At 40.0% G+C, this 26613-nt stretch overlaps 1 protein-coding gene and 1 pseudogene across 1 annotated transcript; one reads left to right on the top strand and one right to left on the bottom strand.

Annotated features, from left to right (window-relative positions):
• Positions 1-1351: 1351 nt before the first annotated feature.
• On the top strand, positions 1352-3273 carry LOC137274058 (uncharacterized; annotated as a pseudogene).
• A 12280-nt stretch (positions 3274-15553) lies between these two features.
• On the bottom strand, positions 15554-25651 carry LOC137273464 (flavin-containing monooxygenase 5-like). The gene is made up of 5 exons (XM_067806163.1): positions 25394-25651; positions 19248-19613; positions 18226-18780; positions 17776-17941; positions 15554-15810 (listed from the first exon to the last, which is right to left on the bottom strand). The coding sequence occupies exons 1-5, from the start codon at positions 25649-25651 to the stop codon at positions 15554-15556; spliced, it is 1602 nt and encodes a 533-aa protein (XP_067662264.1).
• Positions 25652-26613: the final 962 nt, after the last annotated feature.

The raw sequence follows: 26613 nt of genomic DNA, 5'->3' as shown, positions 1-26613 counted from the left end.
CGACACGAAATGGCGATATCACGACACGAAATGGTGATAACAAGACACGATATGGCGATAACACGACACGATATTGCGATAACACGACACGAAATGGTGATAACAAGACACGATATGGCCATAACACGGCACGATATTGCGATAACACGACACGAAATGGCGATAACACGACACGAAATGGCGATATTGCGATAAAGCGATACTGCGATATTGAGATATGGCGATATTGCGATATGCTCACTTGTTAGATCTGCGCATGCTCAAACGGAAACGGAATCGCCATTTGTTATGTGAGATCATATTAGTAAATATTCAGTCTCCATATGTAATGAACCAAATTAGTGACAGGAGTGACGGTAAGATTTTATTATTATTTCGAGAGATCATTTTTGAAGTAAATTGGTAGTTATCATCAGCTAGTAGCTGTTATGCATTCAGGTTCTTGTATAATCTTTCGTATTTTGTTCTTGAGAAAACATCCCAATTTTTAGATATTATGCTGTTTTTGCTGTTATTGAGGGAATGTTTCCAGCACATGATGCTGTCAGGACGTACTTCTCAGCTGGATACACGAATAGGGAGATCTGTTGCCTCCTCAGCCGCAATCACGATATACACATCAGGTGTGTTCCTTCTTCAACATATTAATAGCGTTTACCGTGTAACTATAGTCTAAACAAAGCTCATCTTCAATGAATGGTAATAAATCAATACTGTTATTTAATCGTGGCATTCTAAATGAATAAATAGACGACTGTAAATCTTAAAGCATACGTACTCTGAAGCGAACGCTCATAACACTTGGCCTGAGGCGTCATTTGCGCAGCACAGATCATGAAAGAGTCACAAGGGCAATTCAGGTAGGGAGTATTTCATTCCCAGTCTGCTACACACGCACGCACACGCACACGCACACACACAAACCACACACACATACACACACACGCACACCACACACACACACGTACGTCTATACGCACACTGATATGATTATTTGATAATTACAGTGTTCTTTTCAGAATGAGCTGCAAGGTAGTGGTAATTGTCTCGGGTACAGAAGCATGACTGAGCGCCTGAGAAATGTTCATGGCCTCAGAGTAGCGAAGTAAAGTATAATGTTCAACTTAACATACATCTTTGTCTTTACAAATTATAAAAGGTAGAAATTCATGCGCCATAAGCGACAACTGTTCAAGCATACAATGTGAAAGAATACATTGACAGTGGAATATAGTTTATATTGAGGTTCTTGGTGGTCTTTTTGTGTGCTTAAGTTAAGCACTCGTATATCTCGTCAAAGTTACTCATACCATTTCCTCGTAATTCTATACGACTCTATCCAACTAGGGATATGGTCATGGAGATACTGAGGATTGTCGACCTAGAGACAGTATCTGCTCGAAGAACCCAACGTTTTTCAAGAAGACTGTATAGTAGCAAAGGACCAAATTATCTTGTACACATAGATGGCTGTGACAAGATTACACCATTTGGTTTCGCTATTCACGGTGAGTGTGGGTGAGTTCATTCTCCATATTTTATGATAATTACTAGTAACAGACACTATGGCTCAAAGTTAGCAGAAGTAACAAAGATCCATATGTCGTCGCACACTATTTCATGGACTACGTGGAAAGAATTGGAGGTAAAAGAGACTCAGGAGGAGTATGTATAGTATCATTCGTTTTGGTGAAATACATGACTCTTGTTTCCAATGTTTCAGTTACCTTCAGAACATAATACCTCAAACAATGTGGCATCCTAATTATATTGTATTTTAATGCCGCTCTGATTTCAATTGACTGCAATTACATTTTGTATCCGATCACCGTTGAAAATGAATACACAGTGCTATTTGCAAAGTGGTCAAATGTCACCGAGCGGTGGGGTGGCATACCGGGTTAGGCAGCTGACATTGACTCAGAGAGTGTAGGTTCTAATACCGGATAGGACTCAATCCAACAAAGTGCTAGAATCCGAACTGAGAAAGTGAAATCCCGAATATAACATGTTGCACCGCAGGAAATGTCCACAATGGTAACTTAGATAAATATGATACATGGTGATGTCATACATTGCATTATCGGTATACTGAATAGGATTTGTTTCCCTGTCAGGGGTTCCCTGCTGTATAAGGATGGACAGGGGGACTGAGAACATATTTATTGAAGATATACAAAGAGCAATGAGGTGGTCACACGTGGATGATATGGCAGGAGAAAACAGTGTCTTGTATGGCAGTTCTCAGAGAAATCAGGTAGTTAATGAACCATAAACATATAACCTGCTACCTTTTCCTAAATATGAAATGTTAGTCACAATACGCCGAGAATCAGTACTATTTGATAGTTCATGATACAGTCAGAATTACACTATAGTTTCTGCTTTTAGTAATTCTTTCTTATGGATGTTTGTCGGTATCTTTGGTAGCATTCAGCGCTAAACAAATTCATGTGCATCTGGATTTGCAAGAGGCGTTGGTTTCTGCAGAGAATAGAGAGATGGTGGTTGACCCTACGACACAATTACTGGGTCGATTTGTTTAAGGACATGGAAACTCAGGGCATTGTATCAACTGATAACAACCTGCACATGTAAGTAGACAACTATTTCTTTCACTACATTTCCTGTATTCAACATTGAAATATATAATTTTGTGAATGTTCAAAAAGAAATTCTCATGGTTCATATTCATTTAAATGACTAATCAAAGAGTGTGTTTTACCTTTGTTTACATAAACCTAAGAAAGGTAGCACCCAACCTTTCTTCTGGCTGGTGTCCCTGATTTCGTATATCGTTCTCTAACTTGTGTTTCTTTTTGATTAGAAAAGCTGCCTGTCATCGTTATCATAGGAATGAAATTCAAAACACGCTTTGCGTTCAAAAGTTGAACAGGGAGTGTCTGAGATTCAGTTTCACTCGGCTTATACAAACTGAACATGACAAGATCGCCACTGAATGGAACCAGCACAGGATCAGGCGAACAGGGGCAGATGTCAGTGGAAAGCCAGATCTTCTCTTCTTTCTTCCATCTGAATATGGCAGGGTTCACTGAAGTCACCTACAGTTTTGTACATGTTGTGTATGAGGTAATTTTGCAGATCCTACAGCTGTAAGATGTTATAAGATACCCGTTCGCACGTTACGCTGATAAACAGGTTCGAACCTCAAACTTGCGAAAAGTGTGTCGTTTATTCCTGTTGTGATACTGCATGACTCCCTATGTATATGCTTCAGGCATTGTTGATTACAAGACTGCAGTTGACGTCTGAGACATCCACAGAATTCAGTCCATGTGCCCCCTACCTCGCCTTTCGGGATGTGAGGAAGAGTTTGAAGGCGTCTACCACAATCTTCTACTTCTCAGCGGGAAGGCAGAGCCAAAGGACTCTTGACGTCTATGCCTGCCTCGTATCAAAACTGGAGGGAAATATGTATCCATTATAACTTTATTAAGGAAAGTTACTTGGCGTGGAGTCACATTTTTCAAACAGTTACGTATTCAGGATCGAAGTACACAGTAATTTCCACAATGCACCTCTACACCTGAAGCCTCTTGTCGCTTAAATAGTGCCTCTCTTTATATGACTCTCATGTAGGGTGAGAATGGGTGTTAGGATTACAAACAGAGGTTTTGACTTTAACGCAAACTGACAATTGTTCCATGCGAATACCAAGAACAAACATACTGAATGTGATGGTTGAAACATAACCATAAACATAAACTATAACATAACATAAACTATTCAATTATAAGTCACTGTATCATGCAAGGACTGACTTGTGTAAACCACCATTCAGTGTAAACTGAAATTCAAAAAACATTATAACTTGTCATCCTCGAAACTGTTACCTTCGTAGTATATACATTGTCCTAAATGTACACAGTTTAAATAAAGACGTAATGAGTCTGTCTTGTGTAAAGTTACTATTTACACCAAATACGTTTCTGCAAGGCTTTGCAGATATGACCGATCCGTGTACAGTAATATCACGTTGACAGATAGAAGTAATCCTTCCAGAGGCTCTGATCACCGAGGTCGACAAAGTAAAAAGAATAACTGAAGCTGCTAAATGAACTCATAAGGACACATTCGTCTCATTATTCAGTTGATATTCTAAACAAACCTGCATATATCCACGCAATGCATAGAAACAATGAATATTTACTTAGTCCAAACATAAATGCCATAGGAAGGCTGATGTGATGCTAACATAATAATGGTATATCATGGCTGGCTTGTAATGAGCACAAAGTGTCATAATTCCCCATGCAGGTCGTGCAATAAGTACTGAGCCGTGCAACTGCATCTTTACTCTGTAGTAAAGAGGTGTACTTTCATAGCTGCAACCATGTTCCTTTTGAACATATCATAATCTTCGATGAGCGGCAGAGATAATGTGTTTGAGCATGTGTTGGCGAAAGGAAAGTTCTGCTGAAAGTGGGTCACATTAGTGAAACGTCAAAGTTGGCTGCGATCGGAGACCAAGTGGCGGTACTCTATCTGCACCAGTTGAAAATATCAGCACGTCCTTCAGAGACACATCTTGCAGACCTTCTGGAAATAGTGAAGTTGTAAAACCCTATAACTCGCGAATATACAAGTATCTTTATATATCAGGAAAACTCAAGCTATTCTATTACTGACTGTTTGATTTCAGTTATGGCGTTATGTCTACTCCTTGATTCTTGGGCGGAAGCATGACAGTTCCCACATTCAGTTATTACATTAAAAAGAATCGCAAGTATATCATTCAACGTCCCATATAACACATAGAAAAGACATATATTCACGTCCTTGCATAAAGTATACATACCCATAATAACAAGACTACCCACTATGTTTCCTAGGAAGACTTGCAAATACCTTCAATATCCAGCAGGACGTCTCTCCAGTTGGAGTGTACTACTTTCTCCTGCCTGTGTCTGTTACTCCCCTCCTCGCTAAATACTGGTGTGTAGAGGAGGTCGAATATAGATGCATCTACGCTGTGCTCCTCATAAACAAACAGCTCCTTCATGCTGTGTTTGTTTTGCCTCATTGCCTTGAGCACACCCAGGGTTTCGAGTCCATGACAGAATCTGCATTGAGTGGAAAGAGAGGGCAAGCCACATCCAAATGTTTCTTACATGTATAAAAACATAATCAACTTGTTACCCCACAGAGAGTGAATACGTGCCACCATTGAAATACAATTGTATTTGAGGCATATTACACTCACTGATCAATGCAATGTGACACGCGACCCAGAACCAGGAAGTGAATGAGAGCGGTTATCATCTCTTCCTTCCTATTTGTCCTGTGCATCATGGCACCACACCCAGCCAGGAGGATCAGCTCCTCAGCCTCTCGCACTGTTGATGTGTCCTCTGCCTGTGACAGCTGAAACGATTTTAAAATGCCTATATGGCTGCCGGTCTATAACAAATGTAAGAAACAAACACTAAAAATTGTTTTCTGTAAACAGACTCATTCATGGTTACATAATGTTTAGATTGTATGGTCATTTTGCAAGCACATGAAGGAGATTTGAAAGAATACTTTGTCTTAGTTATTTGTTCCTTGTACTCGGGATTGAGTAGGGGTGACAGAGTCAATACCTCCGACGATGACGTCATAAAGGAGTGGGCTCAGAAACGATGGTGCTGATCCGCCATGTACAAGGGAATGGGCTAACATCATTCTCACAGTCTCATACGTTTTGCTTTGTAAGGCTAAAATATGAAATAATGAATGTTGAGATAAAAGCACGTAATTTATTCTCACTCCCTCTTTTGCAAGCACACTCCGTCGCACAGGCATACACACAGTGAAAATACTCAGATAGTAGTAAAATATATCCCGTACTTTTTCAAATTGTTATATACAGCGTAAATTGTAGACAACCGTGTAATATGAAATAAGACATGTTGATATTTAATTTAGTTTTGTTGTAATCATTGAAAAATTGCATAATTTAATATCGAAATACCTGTGCAACGTTTATGAAAAGATAGTACGCATTTATGTGCTTCGGATAATTAATGTCTATTTACAGATACAGACACAGAACACACTGCACTCACATGCATACAGCTACTATGAATTGACATGGCAACTCTTCATTACCCAGCACCTTACTTGGCAAAAGCAGAAATTATACACGAGATGCTGTCATAATCGATGTTCGGACATTGTTAGCATAAATTGTGAGAAAAAGTCATCCAGAAAAGAGATATGCATGCCAAAGTTTAGGTGCTTTTAAAATGCACCAATGAATATTGAAAATGCACCAATGAATACTGACATTGTGGAAACCTCCTTGAGAAAGAGACGAAGAAACTCCCTGCTTGGCCTTCCCTCATCAATATCGAATTCACCAGAGAACTTTACAGAGAGCTGATTGGTTGCATTAAATGAAGCTCTGTTGAATGCCCTCAAGGCTCCTGGGAGGACGTTATCCCGGGTGACGTTTACTAGATAATAACGACCAACATTCGTACAACCGTTGAGTCTCAGAAGTATGTTCTGGATACTTTCATCAGATCTGGAAACATTACATTTGAGTACATAGAAAAGCATCGAAGAAGTAACATAATTTCAGATAGAAATAACGTGGGCTACTGGATGCAGCATCTGCCTGGGTCAGTTATGTCAAAGAATGTTAAAGGATAGTATATATGATATATCCTGCCTGGCGCACGGCATACAGGTTACGACGCCTGAAAAAGGCATCCATCGAATGTTACCATTGCTATTATACGTCTGAGATATCACATTACAAGCAGCATGCTATGCCAAAACTCCACAAACAGTACTTTGAGCCTGTCAAACACGGCACCGCATTCATAATTACTCACTTAGGAACCACACCCGTTTGAATTTAAGCAAATATAGGTGTAACAGTATTACACTTCTTCTTCAGTCGGCTGCTCTAGATCTTCATCGGTGGTGGCAGTCTCGTCTTGACTAAGTCCAAGCTCTGTCTGCTCACGAAGCTAGATATGCATTGTAAAATGACAATGTCATACAGTTAACTTAAGAAAACCCAGTTGCTTTCCACACTATTTGTATCACTTGTATTTGTATGCAAACGATGTGATGTTTATACTATTATATATATATATAAATATTGCATAACATTAATTCACAATTTAAACCTACAGAAATTGCCAGGTAGTATTTCCTGTATTTATTTACCAATCTCATTATTATTGACTGCAATGTTGAAAAAAGGAATATTACAAAATGTACAGGAACAGAAAATCCGACCGGTTGTGATCGTAATTACCAGTAGTTAAATACGTTGCCCAGATGTTTAAAAGGCTGCTTGCAGAAAACAGACAACTACAATCTAATCATACGTGAAAGTCTTTCAAAATCTCCCACAACGACTAACGCCGTCATTTAAGTGATGTTAAACAATCACCTCCTTTACTTGCAGAGTCATGTTAAAGATCATGATAAGCCTTAATTTCTGTATTTTACATTCTCTCATAATAAGAAACATGTACAAATATTAATGTTAGACAGCATTACGCGTTCATTATCCGGTGCCAAATATAGAACCAACACGGACCAAATTGATACATTCGAGTCTTAGCTAGTGTCCCCTTTTGAGCTACAGAACCTATCATGTATGTTCAGACGTATTACTGAGGTACTGTCTCTCCGAACCACATCAGACCCCTCCCCAATTGTCTGCATGCCAAGGCTTCTGAAGTCCTCCTCCGTTAAAGACAGCACTTCTGTAGGACCAACCTTAGACGCAGAATAGTACCAATGGATCATAAACCATTGACGTTATAAACCATAGAGATACATAGGCTAAAATAACACGGACTTTTCCAGATCTTGTTGTCCTGAAAGTTCTGTTTCAGTGATGACAGGTTCAGTTCATCAAGAATTTCATCCATGCTGAAAACCAATCACATTGAACTTAATTCATTTTGATATTTACTGTTTCATAATTTTGCACAAAATATAGTAAAATTCCCGTTGTTTAATGACGTTTCATTATATAATCCATGCTGTCCCGTCATATATTTCATACACTTTCAACGTCCGCGGGACAATGCAGTTTTGCTCATGCGATAAGGCTTCGCTGTGTGATTCGCCAAAGAAATTGATGGTATCAACTGGGTAAATATGACTATAAAGAATTACAGCAATGTTTCCTCTTTGAGTCGGTTTATACTCACTAATATCATATGTAAGGGTATCTACCCTATTTATACTATATTTTATATATCAAACCCTCTTTCACCAGTACCGTAATGGCCTCCATCGAAGAAGAAATACTGTAATTTGGACACCCGGTTCTTGACTTTTAAGGACAGACCTTAAGCGCCAACCGTGTCTCTCCAATGAAGTTCGTGGGGGAAGTTGAGGCATGCTTGCATTTTGCATGAATAAAAGCATGACATGCAAATGCAATAAATGTATAAATGTGATGGGTTAATTGGAATGAATTAAGTGTATTTAATAAATGTATGAGACGTGCTTCTGATCCCATATGAAAAGCACTTAAAATATATGTACTTCATATGTAAATTCCCCAAAATGTATGTGGAAGTGCTTGTGAATAATACATTATGAATAAATGAACGAACAAATGTATAAAATGTACATGTTTGTGCTGTGACGTAATGAAAATACATTTTGGAAATAAACCAATCATCCTGATCAAATCATCAAACTGTAAATAAGTTTTCCAAAACTATTTGTTGACTCTCACCCCAGGTTCAATCCCCCACTTCCATTGTTTCGCTTATCCTTTTTAAATTGGCAAGGGTAAAATGTTGCGCCAAGACGACTCGCTAGAAGGAGGTAAACTGAAGAAATTAACCCGATTGTCGGCCTGGCAATCCGTCTAATATGCTTGTACATTCAATGTGGTAGGCGGGATGCCCACAGTTTTTATGCGCTTATAACAATAACCTAGCCCCTAGTATCAGTACAAATAGTCAATGAGGATGAAAATAATTGAATATCATGTAGGACATTCACTGTTGAAATACCTACCCGTTTCCCTTTACTTTGCAAATGGCGATGGAGCCTCGCTTTCTGTTTGAACATGCGCAGATCTAACAAGTGAGCATATCGCAATATCGTAATATCGCCATATCGCTATGTCAGCTTTTTCGCCATATCGCTACGTCGCTTTTTCGCCATATCGCTATGTCGCTTTATCGCTTTATCGCAATATCGCCATTTCGTGTCGTGTTATCGCCTCTTCGCTAAATACTGGTGTGTACTCGTATGCCATTGAAAAGCTCAGGGGCAACGCGTATTCGGACAAATATATTAAACACTAAACACAATTTGACCAGTCAATATGTACTATGCATTCCGTATCATCTACATTTGGGGGAGTACACGAGGAGAGTAGAGCTATGAAAATCACGGGTATTCAGAAATATACTCCTCACAAAAAACTAAGCAACAAGCCTCTTCAGTTAATTATGACCCATCCGATTAGGAGATCCCGTGTTATGTCTTTTTGATATTTGCACCGTGTGCAATTTAGTGATTCTCGGCGTTGATTGGTCTATCGTAATTTCTACATTCTCATTGGATGAGGGAACTACTTTCACACTACTATGTTCATTCGTAATATTTCATGGATTCATTGATAAATAGAGCGTGCTGTAATCTCACTGATTCGGTCGGGAATTTTAAACAGAACAAAAAACAAAACAAAAACAAAAAAACATACAAGATTTCGATTCTGATGTTAATTACATGCTTTACTTCATTAACAATATAGCATCATCGACTTAAAACATGTTTTGTAATAGAAAAAAAAATTATAATTGATACCATCGCCTCTTATAAATAAACATGGCTACCTAGTTAACGCCATCAAAGCCTCCACCTGCCATGCCTCAGAGTGTAATAAATGGCTTACTGCAAGATGAATTTTTGATCCCCAAATGGAAAACAAAGGTTTAGATAGGTTTGTTCCTGTTTCTGATCATGGCATTGATAACTTCTTGGCTGCTAACGAAAACGAAAACACAATGAAAAGGACAAAAATGGACATGAATCCTGTTAATAGATTTTTCCGCGTGAGTTTGAATGATACATGACAACTTGAAGACATTGCCCCCTATTAACTGAACACTCTCCTATGCAACTTTTTCACATCAGCAACGAAATCGGATGGTTCGGAGTATGAACCGTCTTCCCTTCGGGGAATGAAAGGTAGCTCTGAACGCTATTTGAAGCGTCAGGGGTACTTCCACGTGTTAGCTGAATCAATGCATTTTCTGAAAGTGAGAGAGGTATTGAAATCAAACCTCGTCATTAAAAAAACAAGGCAAACGAAACCTACCATTCTGTGCTGATCCTGTATCTGACATTGAATTACAGAAACTCCGTGAATGTGTCCAACTAGGCACTAGCACGCCAGATTCCATTTTAAACACTTTTTTTTTTGGCTTGAGATCTGTGATCCCGCACAGGCGTATGCAGTGGGGTGATGTAACACTAAAAGTTGATTCAGAGAACCGTGAATATCACCAGTATATCGAACGGCAGTCAAAAACCCATCAGGCTGACCAGTCTCGCGACCTTTCTCCTAAAGCATGGGCACAACCTGGGGATCCCTGTTGTCCTGTCGCTGTTTACAAGTCGTACCGTGTCTTGAGACCTCTAAACTTGACCATCCACTGTATTTGGCTACAAACACCCACTTTGGGGTACGAACCGAGAATACTTGGTTTAAACGTCAAGTGGTTGGCAGAAATAAATTGGGATCCCACATGAAAACAATGGCAAGTTAGGCAGGACTTTATATTGTCCTCACAAAGATGACATAAAGATCTGTATGCATTTATAAATCTTCATTCCTCTTGTTGACAATGTTATCATAAATCACTATAAACAGAGGTGAAAGAACTGTGCATACTTATAGCTGTACAAACCCGGAGTATGGGCAACGTTGAACATGTGCTTTCACTTGGAGCAGGCGACTAGAAGGGAGATCACTCTAACATGACGTGTAATTAGTGAACTGAACATAGAGTGAATGAAGCGCTCGTAAAGGATAGCAATAAGACCATGAGGGGGGAGGTACAGTCACATCGGAATGGAACACAAAGGCATGTAATTAATGCATACAAAATAACTAAGTGATCCTAAGTGGGAACCACACCATCGACTAACGGTTGTATTTATACACACACACACACACACACACACACACACACACACACACACACACACACACACACACACACACACACACACACACACACACACACACACGTGTGTGTGTGTGTGTGTGTGTAGCAGTGTTCACACACACACATATATATATATACATATACATACACACACACACACGTATATATGTGTGTGTGTGTGTGTGTGTGTGTGTGTGTGTGTGTGTGTGAACACTGCTTATATATATATATACACTCACTCTATGGCCTGCCCAATCAATAATTATTGTATTGATTATATGTATTTGATAGTAGCATACAATGTATTTATTATTACAGGGCTCTCTGCTACGAGTTTACCAATAAACCCTGACATCTACTGAAACCTATTTGCCTTTGTGGTATATCCAAAAGCACACCGGTTACACATGCATCCTCACTGGCGTACACCTACCTCCAGTCATTCCTCTTGTACAGCAAGTGGGTCCTAACCTCTTTTTTATGGATGATAATGCCCGTCCGTGATGGGAATGAGTTGTTAATGATGTTGTTTAGATCAACAACATCACACAAATGGCCTGGCCTGCGAAGTCACTTGATCTTATTCCCACTGAACATGCTTGGAGTTGATAGACTGAACCTGGATTGGTGTTGGTAGATTGAACCTGGATTGTTGTTGGTTGCCTGAACCTGGATTGGAGTTGATAGACTGAACCTGGATTAATGTAGGCAGTGTGAAGCTGGACTAGTGTTGGTTGACAGTTTGAAAGTGGATTGGTGCTGGCAGTTTGAACCTGGATTGGTGTTGGTTGACTGAACCTGGATTGGAGTTGGTAGACTGAACCTTGATTGGTGTTGGCAGTTTAAACCTGTATTGGTGTTGACAGTTTGAATCTGTGTTGTTGTTGACAGTTTGAATCTGTGTTGTTGTTGATAGTCTGATCCTAGATTAGTGTTGGCTGACTGAACCAGAATTAATGTTGACAGATTGAAACTGGATTAGTGTTGGCTGACTGAACCTGGGTTAGTGTTGGCAGATTGAACCTGGATTAGTGCTGGCAGTTTATACTTTGAGTTGTATTAAACAAGGATTGAGCCTGGATCAGTGTTAGCTGATTGAACCTAGATTGGTGTTAGCAAATTGACCCATGATTAGTGTTGGTAGAATGAGTCTGAATTAGTGTTGGCCTGGTGTGGTGGTGGTAGTTTGAACCTGGATATGTGTTCAGTAGATTGAATCTGGATTGGTGCTGGTAGATTGAACCTGGAATGGAGTTTTGTTGGTAGATTAAACATGGAGTAGTCCTAGCAGATTAAACCTGGAGTAGTGCTGAGAGAAAATTTCTGGAGTAGTGTTGGCAGAATATATCAGAAGAAGGTTCTCAAAACAGCCTGAATCAGTGTTGCAAGAATATATCTCGACTCATGGTGACGTAAAAAACTCTTGGGTACAGTTGACAAAATAAACTCGATGATTTTTGCCAGAATATACCTGGAGTACTGTTGACAGTATAAACCTGATGTGGGAAGCGTCAGAAGAAACATCAGTTAGCCATCAACTGAAAGCTGCCTGCTGTTAAAGAGAATAGTCTCCAACCATCTTTGTAAAATATGTCAATCTTTGAATGGAAGACTACTTAACGACCAGTGAAAAGCTTGTCACATCTCATTTAAAAGAATACTTTGTAAAGGATGGCAATTAACACCACTAACAACACCAACATAAGGAGTTTGTTGGACGACGACGTCTGTGTTCCTTCAGGCAGAGGTTTGGTCTTAAAGGGGTACTCCATTCTGTATGTCTGGGTCATGATGGCGTCCCGAGCTCCCGACCACTTGCCCGGTCCCCTCAGACCTAGATTAGTGTTGGCTGACTGAACCAGAATTAATGTTGACAGATTGAAACTGGATTAGTGTTGGCAGATTGAACCTGGGTTAGTGTTGACATACTGAACCTGGATTAGTGCTGGCAGTTTATACTTTGAGTTGTATTAAACAAGGATTGAGCCTGGATCAGTGTTAGCTGATTGAACCTAGATTGGTGTTAGCAAATTGACCCATGATTAGTGTTGGTAGAATGAGTCTGAATTAGTGTTGGCCTGGTGTGGTGGTGGTAGTTTGAACCTGGATATGTGTTCAGTAGATTGAACCTGGATTGGTGCTGGTAGATTGAACCTGGAATGGAGTTTTGTTGGTAGATTAAACCTGGAGTAGTCCTAGCAGATTAAACCTGGAGTAGTGCTGAGAGAAAATTTCTGGAGTAGTGTTGGCAGACTATATCAGAAGAAGGTTCTCAAAACAGCCTGAATCAGTGTTGCAAGAATATATCTCGACTCATGGTGACGTAAAAAACTCTTGGGTACAGTTGACAAAATAAACTCGATGATTTTTGCCAGAATATACCTGGAGTACTGTTGACAGTATAAACCTGATGTGGGAAGCGTCAGAAGAAACATCAGTTAGCCATCAGCTGAAAGCTGCCTGTTGTTAAAGAGAATAGTCTCCAACCATCTTTGTAAAATATGTCAATCTTTGAATGGAAGACTACTAAACGACCAGTAAAAAGCTTGTCACATCTCATTTAAAAGAATACTTTGTAAAGGATGGCAATTAACACCACTAACAACACCAACATAAGGAGTTTGTTGGACGACGACGTCTGTGTTCCTTCAGGCAGAGGTTTGGTCTTAAAGGGGTACTCCATTCTGTATGTCTGGGTCATGATGGCGTCCCGAGCTCCCGACCACTTGCCCGGTCCCCTCAGACCTAGATTAGTGTTGGCTGACTGAACCAGAATTAATGTTGACAGATTGAAACTGGATTAGTGTTGGCAGATTGAACCTGGGTTAGTGTTGACATACTGAACCTGGATTAGTGCTGGCAGTTTATACTTTGAGTTGTATTAAACAAGGATTGAGCCTGGATCAGTGTTAGCTGATTGAACCTAGATTGGTGTTAGCAAATTGACCCATGATTAGTGTTGGTAGAATGAGTCTGAATTAGTGTTGGCCTGGTGTGGTGGTGGTAGTGTGAACCTGGATATGTGTTCAGTAGATTGAATCTGGATTGGTGCTGGTAGATTGAACCTGGAATGGAGTTTTGTTGGTAGATTAAACATGGAGTAGTCCTAGCAGATTAAACCTGGAGTAGTGCTGAGAGAAAATTTCTGGAGTAGTGTTGGCAGAATATATCAGAAGAAGGTTCTCAAAACAGCCTGAATCAGTGTTGCAAGAATATATCTCGACTCATGGTGACGTAAAAAACTCTTGGGTACAGTTGACAAAATAAACTCGATGATTTTTGCCAGAATATACCTGGAGTACTGTTGACAGTATAAACCTGATGTGGGAAGCGTCAGAAGAAACATCAGTTAGCCATCAGCTGAAAGCTGCCTGTTGTTAAAGAGAATAGTCTCCAACCATCTTTGTAAAATATGTCAATCTTTGAATGGAAGACTACTAAACGACCAGTAAAAAGCTTGTCACATCTCATTTAAAAGAATACTTTGTAAAGGATGGCAATTAACACCACTAACAACACCAACATAAGGAGTTTGTTGGACGACGACGTCTGTGTTCCTTCAGGCAGAGGTTTGGTCTTAAAGGGGTACTCCATTCTGTATGTCTGGGTCATGATGGCGTCCCGAGCTCCCGACCACTTGCCCGGTCCCCTCAGACCTAGATTAGTGTTGGCTGACTGAACCAGAATTAATGTTGACAGATTGAAACTGGATTAGTGTTGGCAGATTGAACCTGGGTTAGTGTTGACATACTGAACCTGGATTAGTGCTGGCAGTTTATACTTTGAGTTGTATTAAACAAGGATTGAGCCTGGATCAGTGTTAGCTGATTGAACCTAGATTGGTGTTAGCAAATTGACCCATGATTAGTGTTGGTAGAATGAGTCTGAATTAGTGTTGGCCTGGTGTGGTGGTGGTAGTGTGAACCTGGATATGTGTTCAGTAGATTGAATCTGGATTGGTGCTGGTAGATTGAACCTGGAATGGAGTTTTGTTGGTAGATTAAACATGGAGTAGTCCTAGCAGATTAAACCTGGAGTAGTGCTGAGAGAAAATTTCTGGAGTAGTGTTGGCAGAATATATCAGAAGAAGGTTCTCAAAACAGCCTGAATCAGTGTTGCAAGAATATATCTCGACTCATGGTGACGTAAAAAACTCTTGGGTACAGTTGACAAAATAAACTCGATGATTTTTGCCAGAATATACCTGGAGTACTGTTGACAGTATAAACCTGATGTGGGAAGCGTCAGAAGAAACATCAGTTAGCCATCAACTGAAAGCTGCCTGTTGTTAAAGAGAATAGTCTCCAACCATCTTTGTAAAATATGTCAATCTTTGAATGGAAGACTACTTAACGACCAGTGAAAAGCTTGTCACATCTCATTTAAAAGAATACTTTGTAAAGGATGGCAATCAACACCACTAACAACACCAACATAAGGAGTTTGTTGGACGACGACGTCTGTGTTCCTTCAGGCAGAGGTTTGGTCTTAAAGGGGTACTCCATTCTGTATGTCTGGGTCATGATGGCGTCCCGAGCTCCCGACCACTTGCCCGGTCCCCTCAGACGGTATTGGTAGGGTGTTGTAGGGCCGAAAAAGCACTTGAGTCCAAGTTTCGGATCAATGAGAAGTAGACGACCTGAGGCAGAGAGTTTGAGTAACATATAGGGTGAAGGAAAATATGCATATTAGACCAATTCACTGTGCATAATAACGATTCTGTAAACTGTAATCAGTATTGACTCCCACCATTGTTTCAATAAGGACTCAATAAGACAGAACAAATGCCTGAAGTTTATTCCATATTCTCAAACATTTACAGGGGGACGGGTCGTCAGCTGTTTTAGACATTCAATCGGTGGAGGAGGGGTACTCCATCCTTACAATTTGCTGAGGGATGATATTATGCTAACATCGGTCCTATTCTGAGAAAGAAAAATCACAGTTCAACTGTGGAGACAATGTGTATTCAAATATATATGACTGACATCCAACACATTTTGCCAGTTCGATCCAGACATTAAGGTAGTGATCCTGAATCGTGTGATGCAGGGATTTGACATATCTTGCTGCCATGTCAGCCTCTTTTCTCTCAGGTATATTCTCAGACATTTGTTCACAGGATTTACAGCACGTATACTGAGCAAAACGGAAAACCTGGGATGAGATTTTAAACATTACATTTAAGACAATGATTTTATTTGTATGTTATACATCAAAGTAAAACAACAACGGCAACTAAAAGAATCTCGCTGGAACAACGAAAACGTTCATGGTGTCAAGGTATCCTCCAAAATGAAGTTCACTGCGTAAAGAACAATTCAGTTGGATGTCTGCAGTAACGGCAGTGACCTCCTCTTGCGTCTCTTCAGCTACACAATTCTCCTAATGGATCTTAGAAGATTAATGAACACACCACGATGAGGACGTGACCATTACTCAACAAGGTGACACTGAAGATCTTGCTACGTCTGTGGTGGACTGAATACATTGCTAATGAATACATCGACCCAGCCCGTCTCAGATGTGCTAGACATTACTGAAGTTGGGGATACGCGACGGTCAGTCAAGAATTTGATTATCGGTATTTCGTAGAAAATTCTGTGTAAGATTTGCCTTTTTTTCAAACGTCAGTCCTGGGCCATATCTACGCATAAATGGAAGCGGGACAGGTTGCAAAATCCCAGTACTGCACAGCAGGTAAGTTCCCCTGAACTACTGCAATGGGAGACAAACGATCCCTATGCCATTACGCTGCAGTCACCAAACCAGTCCATTTCACGGTCTTAAACTTGAGCTGACGTTCACACCTTGCCTGCGGGCAGATCTCAATGTGAATAGACTGTCTGACTGAGTTTAGTTTTACGCCGCCTTTAACAACATTCCAGCAACATCACACCGAGGGACACCAGAAACAGGCTTAATTTTTGTACCCCTGTGTGTAATTGTACCGGGGTCTTCGGCGCGTTAAGTGAACGCTTTAACTACTAGGCTACTCCAACGCCCCCAGTGTGAATAGAGATTCGTCACTGAAGGCAAGTAAGACAGTTCCAGTTTGGTACACCCTCATCCTAAGATTTAAAAATTCTTTGCTGTGACCAATAAAAGCCCTTGCAACAGCGACCACAGACTGACTAGCATAAAACCTACAGCACGTTGACGTTCTTGATTTGAAAGGCGTGGCTTTTCCAAAATAAAGATTAACATGATAAATTTGGTTTGTTTTCCAGCTCACATGCAATATGTGTTCAGTAAAAGCAAATGTACAACTCACTCACTCAAGAATTTGCTTGTCACACGTGCATTTCGATTTTTTTTCATCTCTATAGACTACGACGTAAGATTTGCACCTGAATTTACAATTTTCATTAAACAACTTACACTTTTCACTGTTGTTTAATATACTTGTAAATGTATTTGATCAAACAGGATGTTGAAATATATGTGTCCAGTTTTCAGTTTAGCTGAGTATAGTTTTTAGACATTTAAACAGGAGTGAAAGTTGATGACACGAAACTTGGGTATGAGGTGACATGAGATAATTAAACATACTTCTCTGGAAAAAAATTCCCCTTCTACTAAGGGGAGATAATTCACCATTTACCTATATTTGGCCGACATCCCACAAGTTCTGACAGTTCGTCCATGAAGTCGACGTAGTCGACCTGGATGGTGTGACGCTGGGACTCGACATATCTTGCTGCCATGTTTGCCTCTTTCTTTCTAATGTCCGCCCACATCTCGTACTTTGACGGGAGACTGCATATGCCCTGGTGAACACAGATGATGACAAGTGGAATATGTTGGGGTGCACATTAAAGACTCTTCTGTTGAAATGGTTTTGTCGCCTGTTTCTGCACACAATAAAGTGTCCGTGTCGTAGAAAAAGGTATAAGGTGCAGACTCCATCAAACACCAAACACACAAAATTCTCGAGATAGTGGCTAAGGATACGGTTGGTTGTACATTTGCAGAATCGGATCAGGTTTGTCAATACATTTTCCATTATAAATGTGTTCCAAATACCTAGCCAGTGAAAAAGAAAACTACTTACTTTGAACACTCTGGTTGCTAGGCGACACTGCAATTCTGCGAGGGGCATAATGGCGCCGAAAGGCTGCAAACAACCAATCACCACCAATGTCTGTTTAGGTAAGTCAGGTGGAAACATATATTTGAACATGTTGACCCTATTCTTCTGAACATCGATCACAGACTTGTCAATAAACGGGAAGCCGAATATATACCCTGTAGCCAGTATGATAACGTCGATATCATCTTCCACCGTCCCGTCAACAAACTCCACGCCCGTCTTGGTAAACCGCTTGACGTCGGCCTTGATCTTTAAAGAGCCAGTTGCGATTCTGTTGGGCATGTCATCGTTTACTGTAGGATGTTGAGCAAACACCGAGTGTTTAGGCATCAAGGAGTACAGCTCGTGGTCTAAACGTTTGTTGAGAGCTTTCTTTAGCATGTTGTTCAGTGTTTCTTCAGGCATGGCATGTCGAATTGTATTGAACCAACGCGTGGTCTGAAGAAAATCGCCTGTGATACCTTTAGTCGCAATTCTGTTGAGCACCCAGGTACCACGCCTCGTACTCAGAAACGCCTGTTTACAGAAGAATGTAGTCTTCATTCAGTATATTTGAACTTACACAAACATATTTCAGTTGTATGGCGGATGCATATACAAATCGGGACTGGACCAGACAATACAATGATTTTGAGTATCCATGCTGCCGAGGTAATGTACACGCTAATAAAGATGTCATGGTCTCTCTCTTCTGTGTTGCATTAAGTAATTTAAAGACAGGATTGACGATTTCATTTCGTCAATACTGAGCATGTGTTTTTACTGTTGCACTCTGCACTATAGAGTGCAGATTAAGATTAAAAATTGGCTGTGTAAACTCATTAAGGCTGTGTAAACTCATTAAGGCTGTGTAAACTCAGAACCAGACAGGCGTGTAACCACCATTCAGGATGTTTGTTACAGGACACAGCCTGGTTATTGAATTAACATTAACTCTCACTAGTTAAAGTCTAATAAAAGGTTTCAATATCATCGACACTTACCTGCCCCACCCTGCTCAGCTCCACAGCGACGTCCCCGCCTGAGTTACCGACCCCGATAACCACTATCCTCTTTCCAACGTACCCGATCCAGTCTTTGTAGTCTAGAGAGTGAAGGATCTTCCCCTGAAAATCTTCTTGTCCTGTGAAGTACGATACGTTTTTGCTGGCATGATGACCAGTGCACACCATCACTGCGTCAAACACATGCGTCTCGTCACTTCTGGTCTTATGATCTCTGATCTGCAGATCCCATCTTCCGGTCTGCTCGTAGTCACTCGACTTCTTGACGGACAGGATCTCTTTGTTGTATTGGATGTGTTTTGTCAGGTTGAAGGCATCTGCATACATCTTGAAGTACTGCCATACCTGGAGTCAGAAATCGTTTGACGTGGGAATAAAGTCATGAGGACCTGCGTATCACTCTCTAGTAGTCCTCAAGAAATGGTTCGCATTTCGGGAAAGCTACACTAATCTCTGGTGCCATTTCCATGACGTCACGGTCTTAAGTTCCCCTCTCTTGGTGTTCAAGAAAATCTTATCAATCAATCTAAGCTTGAGTATAGGAAAATAAAATGGTCAAGGGGAGACTTCTAATGGACATAAGGACATTTTGAGGTGTTGTATTGGCATGTTAGTAAATTCTCCAATGTTGAATTTCTGACAAAAACTACTTTGTCGATTGGGCTAGGTACCCTGCTGATTGGTCCGTTAGCCCAAACAGAGTAGCAGATGGGCGGGTGATATGGTTGGGTAGCAAATGAGCCTCACTAATGACAAGACAAGACAATCGTTCAGTGTATTTTAGGCCACCGGCCCTTATACAAGAGAGTTGCATACAGCGTTGTGATACATTTTGTAGAGATATACATTAGGACATGACTAATTGTAAGTGCTCGTTACGACGAATGAATGCATACTTAACATAGAGAGCTAGGCTACGGAGGGTGGATTCATTATTAGTTGTCAATACTAGTAAAGGCTATCAATGATGGTTTCGATAGATAATATTCTGAGATATACTGGTAACGTAAATCTTCATGAAACGGACAATCAAGGCTAAAATGTACTTTATCTTCAACTGAAGAATTGCATAAAGGACAAGTTCTTTCAGATTTTCGGATGGACAGTTTTCTACCTCTATTTACCATTAAGTCACGCCTCTCCTGTATTTGGCAAATACGTCTCTATTACAGTTAAAAGTTAGTTTAGATAAATACAGTTCAGGTTCTATTAGAGTTTTAAATGTTCTATATAATTCATAACGAGAACTACTTTCTAGAGTGAAATGCCATTCCTGATGAAACATATTTACCGCTAGATTACGAAAAACATAATGACATCCCCAACACCCGGACTTATCCATACCAGACCATACCCAAGAGAAAACAGAAGATTTCTTATATGTGATGCCCACGATGTTTTACCCATATTATCTAGATGAACCATCACATTATACGATATTTTTTATAAACTTTCATGCATTATCAGAATTTCAAACCAGTATTTAAGGCATCGTATTTGTGAAGTAATATATATGGGGGGTCTCCCGCATTCACCGTAAACCATACAATTTGGTGTGGCGGGTCCAACACATAAAAACTTTTGCAAGCTATAATGTGCAATCTCTCCAAGTAATCGTAGTGTTGAAATCCCCACACTTCCGATCCAAATAATAAAATGGGTTGTATCTGGGCATCAAAAAGTTTGAAAAATATATTTGGAGTAACCGTTTACATTCCTGTCGAACCAAGTCATGGACACAACATTTTAAATTCATCGTATGCGAAAAGATTATTCCCAACTATTTATATTGATTGACAACAGCAACAGGTTTTCCGTTAAAAAAACATTTCTCCTCGGATGCTACAACACCACCCCTTCTAAATATGACTACGTTTGTTTGGTCTAAATTAACAGATAGTTTCCAGTTTGCAGAATAACTTTCAAGAATATTTAGTTGATTTTCAAACCAGTAAGAGTTTCGGATATCAAGATGACATCATCTGCAAATAGAAGCGTAAACAGTTCTATCATATCTGGAAACAACTGCACACCACGTTTGCCATTTTGCAAAACATCGTAATAAAATTCGTTAAGGAAAAACGAGAACAAAATCGGACTTACAATGCCACTTACTCACAGAGCCACACCGCACACAGGATTTTACGATTGAATACACCGCTTTTAACATGCTATACATTTTCCCACCTAACCCGGCATTACGTAAGCAATGCCATAGTTTCTTTCTATCTACAGAATCGAAAGCTTTCTTAAAATCGACAAAAGCTACATACATTTTGTGTTTTCGACGGGATAAGCATTTCTGAATCAGTGCATACAAAGTAAAAATATGATCAGTTGTGGAGTATTGCTTAAGAAACCCAGCTAGAGTCTCAGGAATCTTGTCCCTCATGCCTGTGTCCATTTGGACAGTCGGCTATTTAGTATAGAAGTGAAGACTTTTCCGAGAATACTTATGAGAGATATCCCCATATAATTATTGGGATTATTAAATTCACCTTTCTTGACCATAATAGAAGACTACCAACTGCGGGGAAATACTCCTTTTGCTAACAAACTATTAAAGCATTTATTGAGAAATGGAAGAATTTCTGTAACAGAACATTTAAGCATTTCAATCATCAGGACCAGCTTCCTTTCCACATGTTAGTTGGGAAATTGGATTTGTGATTTCATCATCCGATATAGGCGAATCTAGTACAAATTCATCTACTTCATCATTGCGCCCATTAAACTCATCCGAGATTTCTAAAATTTCTTGGTCGGGGTGAGACTGATCGAGCTCTGCATCATTTGAAAGAGCAATCCTGAAATGGATGAGTAACTCAGTTTTGGAAATTGAATTTTGTTGAGAGCGTTTAGTTTTGATAGGTCGAATTTCTTTCCAGAATTTAGACTGACAATGCATGGAAGTTCTTAGTCTGTTTAGTTTATTACATCTGAGTTCATGCTTAAAGTTCCTGTAACATCTCTTATATCTATTTCGCTCTTTACAGTAGGTACGTATGTGACCATCAGTGCGCTTACGTCGAAACTTTCTTAAGGCTCTACGTGCATTTCTCTTGGCCAATTTACATTCTCTGCTAGCTGGACCCAAACCCCGCATATTATACATGGGACTTGCTGCAATAGAAGACATAAATCCTGGCCAAAGAATATTTTGGTGAAACCATATAAAACACACCGCTTGAGTATGAAAAAGCGCCAGGATGGCCTGACAATCAATGCATAAATGGCAAATCGCTTGGGCATTGGGAAAATATGCCATTGAAAAGTAGAGGAACTTCACACGGCTTTTAAAAAAAACTTGGCTTTAATGCTAAGAATAAAAGACCAAAGAAAATACGGTTTTAAGTTAAACAAACTGAAACTAGAAAATATATATCCTGGCTTGGTGTGTGCTCTGCCAACGATATGATAGGGAGCAGAAAGGACCGATGAAGGGATGTTTGGGTGCAAGGATCATTTCCAAGTACAAAACATGATTTTGGAAGAGGCAAAAATATGTCGCCATAACCAGTTAATGCGCTGAATTGACGTGGATACAACTTTGTCCCTCATGAACTGGTTCTGAGTTCTCTTCGTTGTACTGGCCTGCCTGAGCAATTACTTCCTTCCTTAATGAGTTGCTGACCGACTCAACCTAAAATGTACACTCTCAACGGCAGGTGCAGTGATTGTCTGATTCAAGGATTCTGAAGTCTGTTCATTGGGCTTTGCCCTCAGAGGAAGGTTACCATACAGGACCTCTCCAAAACTGCTTATTTATCCTTTACATGGATAACACCGAGCTGCTTTGCCAAAGAAGAGGCCAGTTTGGAAGAACATGTTCATCCTGTCCATTTCTTTGTGTTCTAAAAATAGGGGTATGATATTTGGACACTCTCAACGGCAGGTGCAGTGATTGTCTGATTCAAGGATTCTGAAGTCTGTTCATTGGGCTTTGCCCTCAGAGGAAGGTTACCATACAGGACCTCTCCAAAACTGCTTATTTATCCTTTACATGGATAACACCGAGCTGCTTTGCCAAAGAAGAGGCCAGTTTGGAAGAACATGTTCATCCTGTCCATTTCTTTGTGTTCTAAAAATAGGGGTATGATATTTGGACACTCTCAACGGCAGGTGCAGTGATTGTCTGATTCAAGGATTCTGAAGTCTGTTCATTGGGCTTTGCCCTCAGAGGAAGGTTACCATACAGGACCTCTCCAAAACTGCTTATTTATCCTTTACATGGATAACACCGAGCTGCTTTGCCAAAGAAGAGGCCAGTTTGGAAGAACATGTTCATCCTGTCCATTTCTTTGTGTTCTAAAAATAGGGGTATGATATTTGGACTCGAGAAATATAATACTCTTCATTTGAAAATCGCAAGATAACTAATGATTAATCAAGTTAGTAAAGCTGGAGTTACTGGGCATCTTGTGGAAGATCAGACACACAGCTACCATGGCATGCACGTTCGAGACAAGCTCAAGGATGCCCATATTAAAGATAAACTTTAAGCTGAGTATTAATCTTGCTCAAAGATGATATGAGATAGCAAGCTAAATGCTCAAAACAAGGTCAAATCCATGTGTACCTTTGCTGTGCAAGTCCTATTCCGCGGGAGTAGTTGATGCAATGTAGGGGGCAAGGAATTATTAAGCGTGCCAAACATGATGGCTATAAACTGCTTTGGAACAGGTCCATATACAGACAAAGATAAGTTTTCTTCTACAGGCCCACATGCCGACAAAAATAACTTCTTTCTTACCAATGTAACCTTGTCCTTCAATAAAGCTGTTCATGTTACGTTTTCTGTCCCTTTTGAAAGCAATGTAGTCTTCAAAGTGTTTCCCCTGCATTCCATGAATCAGTTCCCTATTGTTCTCGGTGCCCTAAAATTGCTACTTCGTGATCTCTTGCCTCAGATCAAGAGAGTGTCTAAGTTCTCCATCGGGGTAAATATATTTTAATATACTGGACAAAATAAGTAGGGATATTGAATTTTGATGACTGATATTTTATCAGTATGTCAATGAGTAAATACATAATTATTCATAATTTCAAAAGTTACATATGTCCCTAACTATTTTTGTCCAGTATAATAATAGTCATGTATTGCAGGGGTGATCATCATTTCATGCAGGGCGAGGTGACATGATTTTTAAAACTACATTACGAAGTGCATGCTTATGCATGAGTGGGTCGTCTTGTACGACTCAAAACCAGTTCACTTTTTGTATCATCTTAGTCTACAGTGTCAGGCATCTTTACAAGGAACGTTTAGTGGGCGTTGATATAAAGAGATTAGTTGTTTTTATCCCCAAGACAGCTACACAGTCATGCATGCAGGTACATTACAGGGCTCATTGCAAGGAACGTGATTGTAGCTGCACCAGGGGCATGTTGCCATAAAGCAAATTGCACCAAAGAAGGCCATGCTGCATCCTGTCCCCAAAAAATTATCAAAATTAGGGAAATTGTGTATGCGATCTGAAATAATTCAAAATTTGGGAAATTGGGGAGATAATTCAAAACAAAAAATACTTTCTTAAATCAAATCACAACCAAGAACAAAGCAACTTAAAGAGGCGGAGAAGAAATGGAGAAGAGAAAAGATTACCTTGTGTCCTATGTAGTCATTGGGGTGGACTGACGAGAAAATATGATCATAACAGTGAGCAGCGATTGACGATATAGGATATAAACAAAATTTTAGTATATTCTCAGGCCACTACCAACACCATTAGAAATACAAAGTCCTTTAAAAAACAAATGTACACACAAAATACATGCAAACACACACACACACACACACACACACACACACACACACACACACACACACACACACACACACGCACACACACACAAAGAGAGAGAGAGAGAGAGAGAGAGAGAGAGAGAGAGGTGTATGTGCGTTAATTTATTTATCTTTCAGATTATGACTAAGGTTTGAGATCAGTTGCAACAATATTGATATAAGGCGAACATACCCTGCAGCAAAAGATGTTTTGAATACATATCGAATACCAAACTTAAACCAGTAAGAAACATGTGGAATCGATTGCAGAAAGTAAATTAAACAAAATTTACAGCCCATATAGGACCCCAAACAGCGGCCAGTAATAACCATACGTTACCTGAGTGTTATGCATAAAATTGGGGGACTCTTTGGGTATAGGGAAGTCGCTGAAACACATTAACTCCTTGCTTGTGTTGATGACAGTTGACTTCATCACGCACGCTTGATCCTCCCGGACTTTTTCCGTGAAATTCCATAATCCCCCGAGTCCGTCAGTTCGCTCAAAACAAAACGGCTCCAGGTTTTCGTCTAAACAACATTTGATAGCAGTGAGACCGCTGCACCCGGCCCCGATGATCGCCACACGCTTGGCCATGTTGAAAGCTGCCAAGAATATGACGAGAACGCAAATAGCGCAGAGCAGTCTAACCTTCGATATCTATGGTGACTGATTCGGGCCATCTCTTTATCGCCCTGCAAAATCAAGGCGACATCGCGACAAAGCGATAGCACTACACGACATTGCGATACGGCGACACCATAGAGCGATATTGCGATACAGTCAGAAACCGAAATAGCGAAAACACGACACGATATAGCGATAACACGACACGAAAAGGCGATAACAAGACACGATATGGCGATAATGCGACACGGTATTGCGATAACTCGACACGAAATGGCGATATTGCGATACTACGATATTGAGATATGGCGATATTGCGATATGCTCACTTGTTAGATCTGAGCATGCTCAAACGGAAACGGAATCGCCATTTGTTATGTAAAATCATACTAGTAAATATTCAGCCTCCATATGTAATGAACCAAATTAGTGACAGGAGTGACGGTAAGATTTTATTATTTCGAGAGATCATTTTGGAAGTAAATTGGTAGTTATCATCAGCAAGTATCTGTTATGCATTCAGGTTCTTGTATAATCTTTCGTATTTTGTCCTTGAGAAAACATCCCACATTTGAGATATTATGCTGTTTTTGCTGTTGTTGTGTGAATGTTTCCAGCACATGATGCTGTCAGGACTTCTCAGCTGGATACACGAATAGGGAGATATGTTGCCTCCTCAGCCACAATCACAATATACACATCAGGTGTGTTCCTTCTTCAACATATTGATAGCGTTTACCGTGTAACTATAGTCTAAACAAAGCTCATCTTCAATGAATGGTAATACATCAATCAATACTGTTATTTAATCGTGGCATTCTAAATGAATAAACAGACGACTATAAATCTTAAAGCATACGTACTCTGAAGCGAACGCCCAGAACACTTGGCCTGAGGCGTCATTTGCGCTGCATAGATCATGAAAGAGTCAC

Source organism: Haliotis asinina, chromosome 2 (genome assembly GCF_037392515.1).
Source record: "Haliotis asinina isolate JCU_RB_2024 chromosome 2, JCU_Hal_asi_v2, whole genome shotgun sequence".
Taxonomy (NCBI): domain Eukaryota; kingdom Metazoa; phylum Mollusca; class Gastropoda; order Lepetellida; family Haliotidae; genus Haliotis; species Haliotis asinina.
This window is presented reverse-complemented; position numbering and strand designations above follow the sequence as displayed.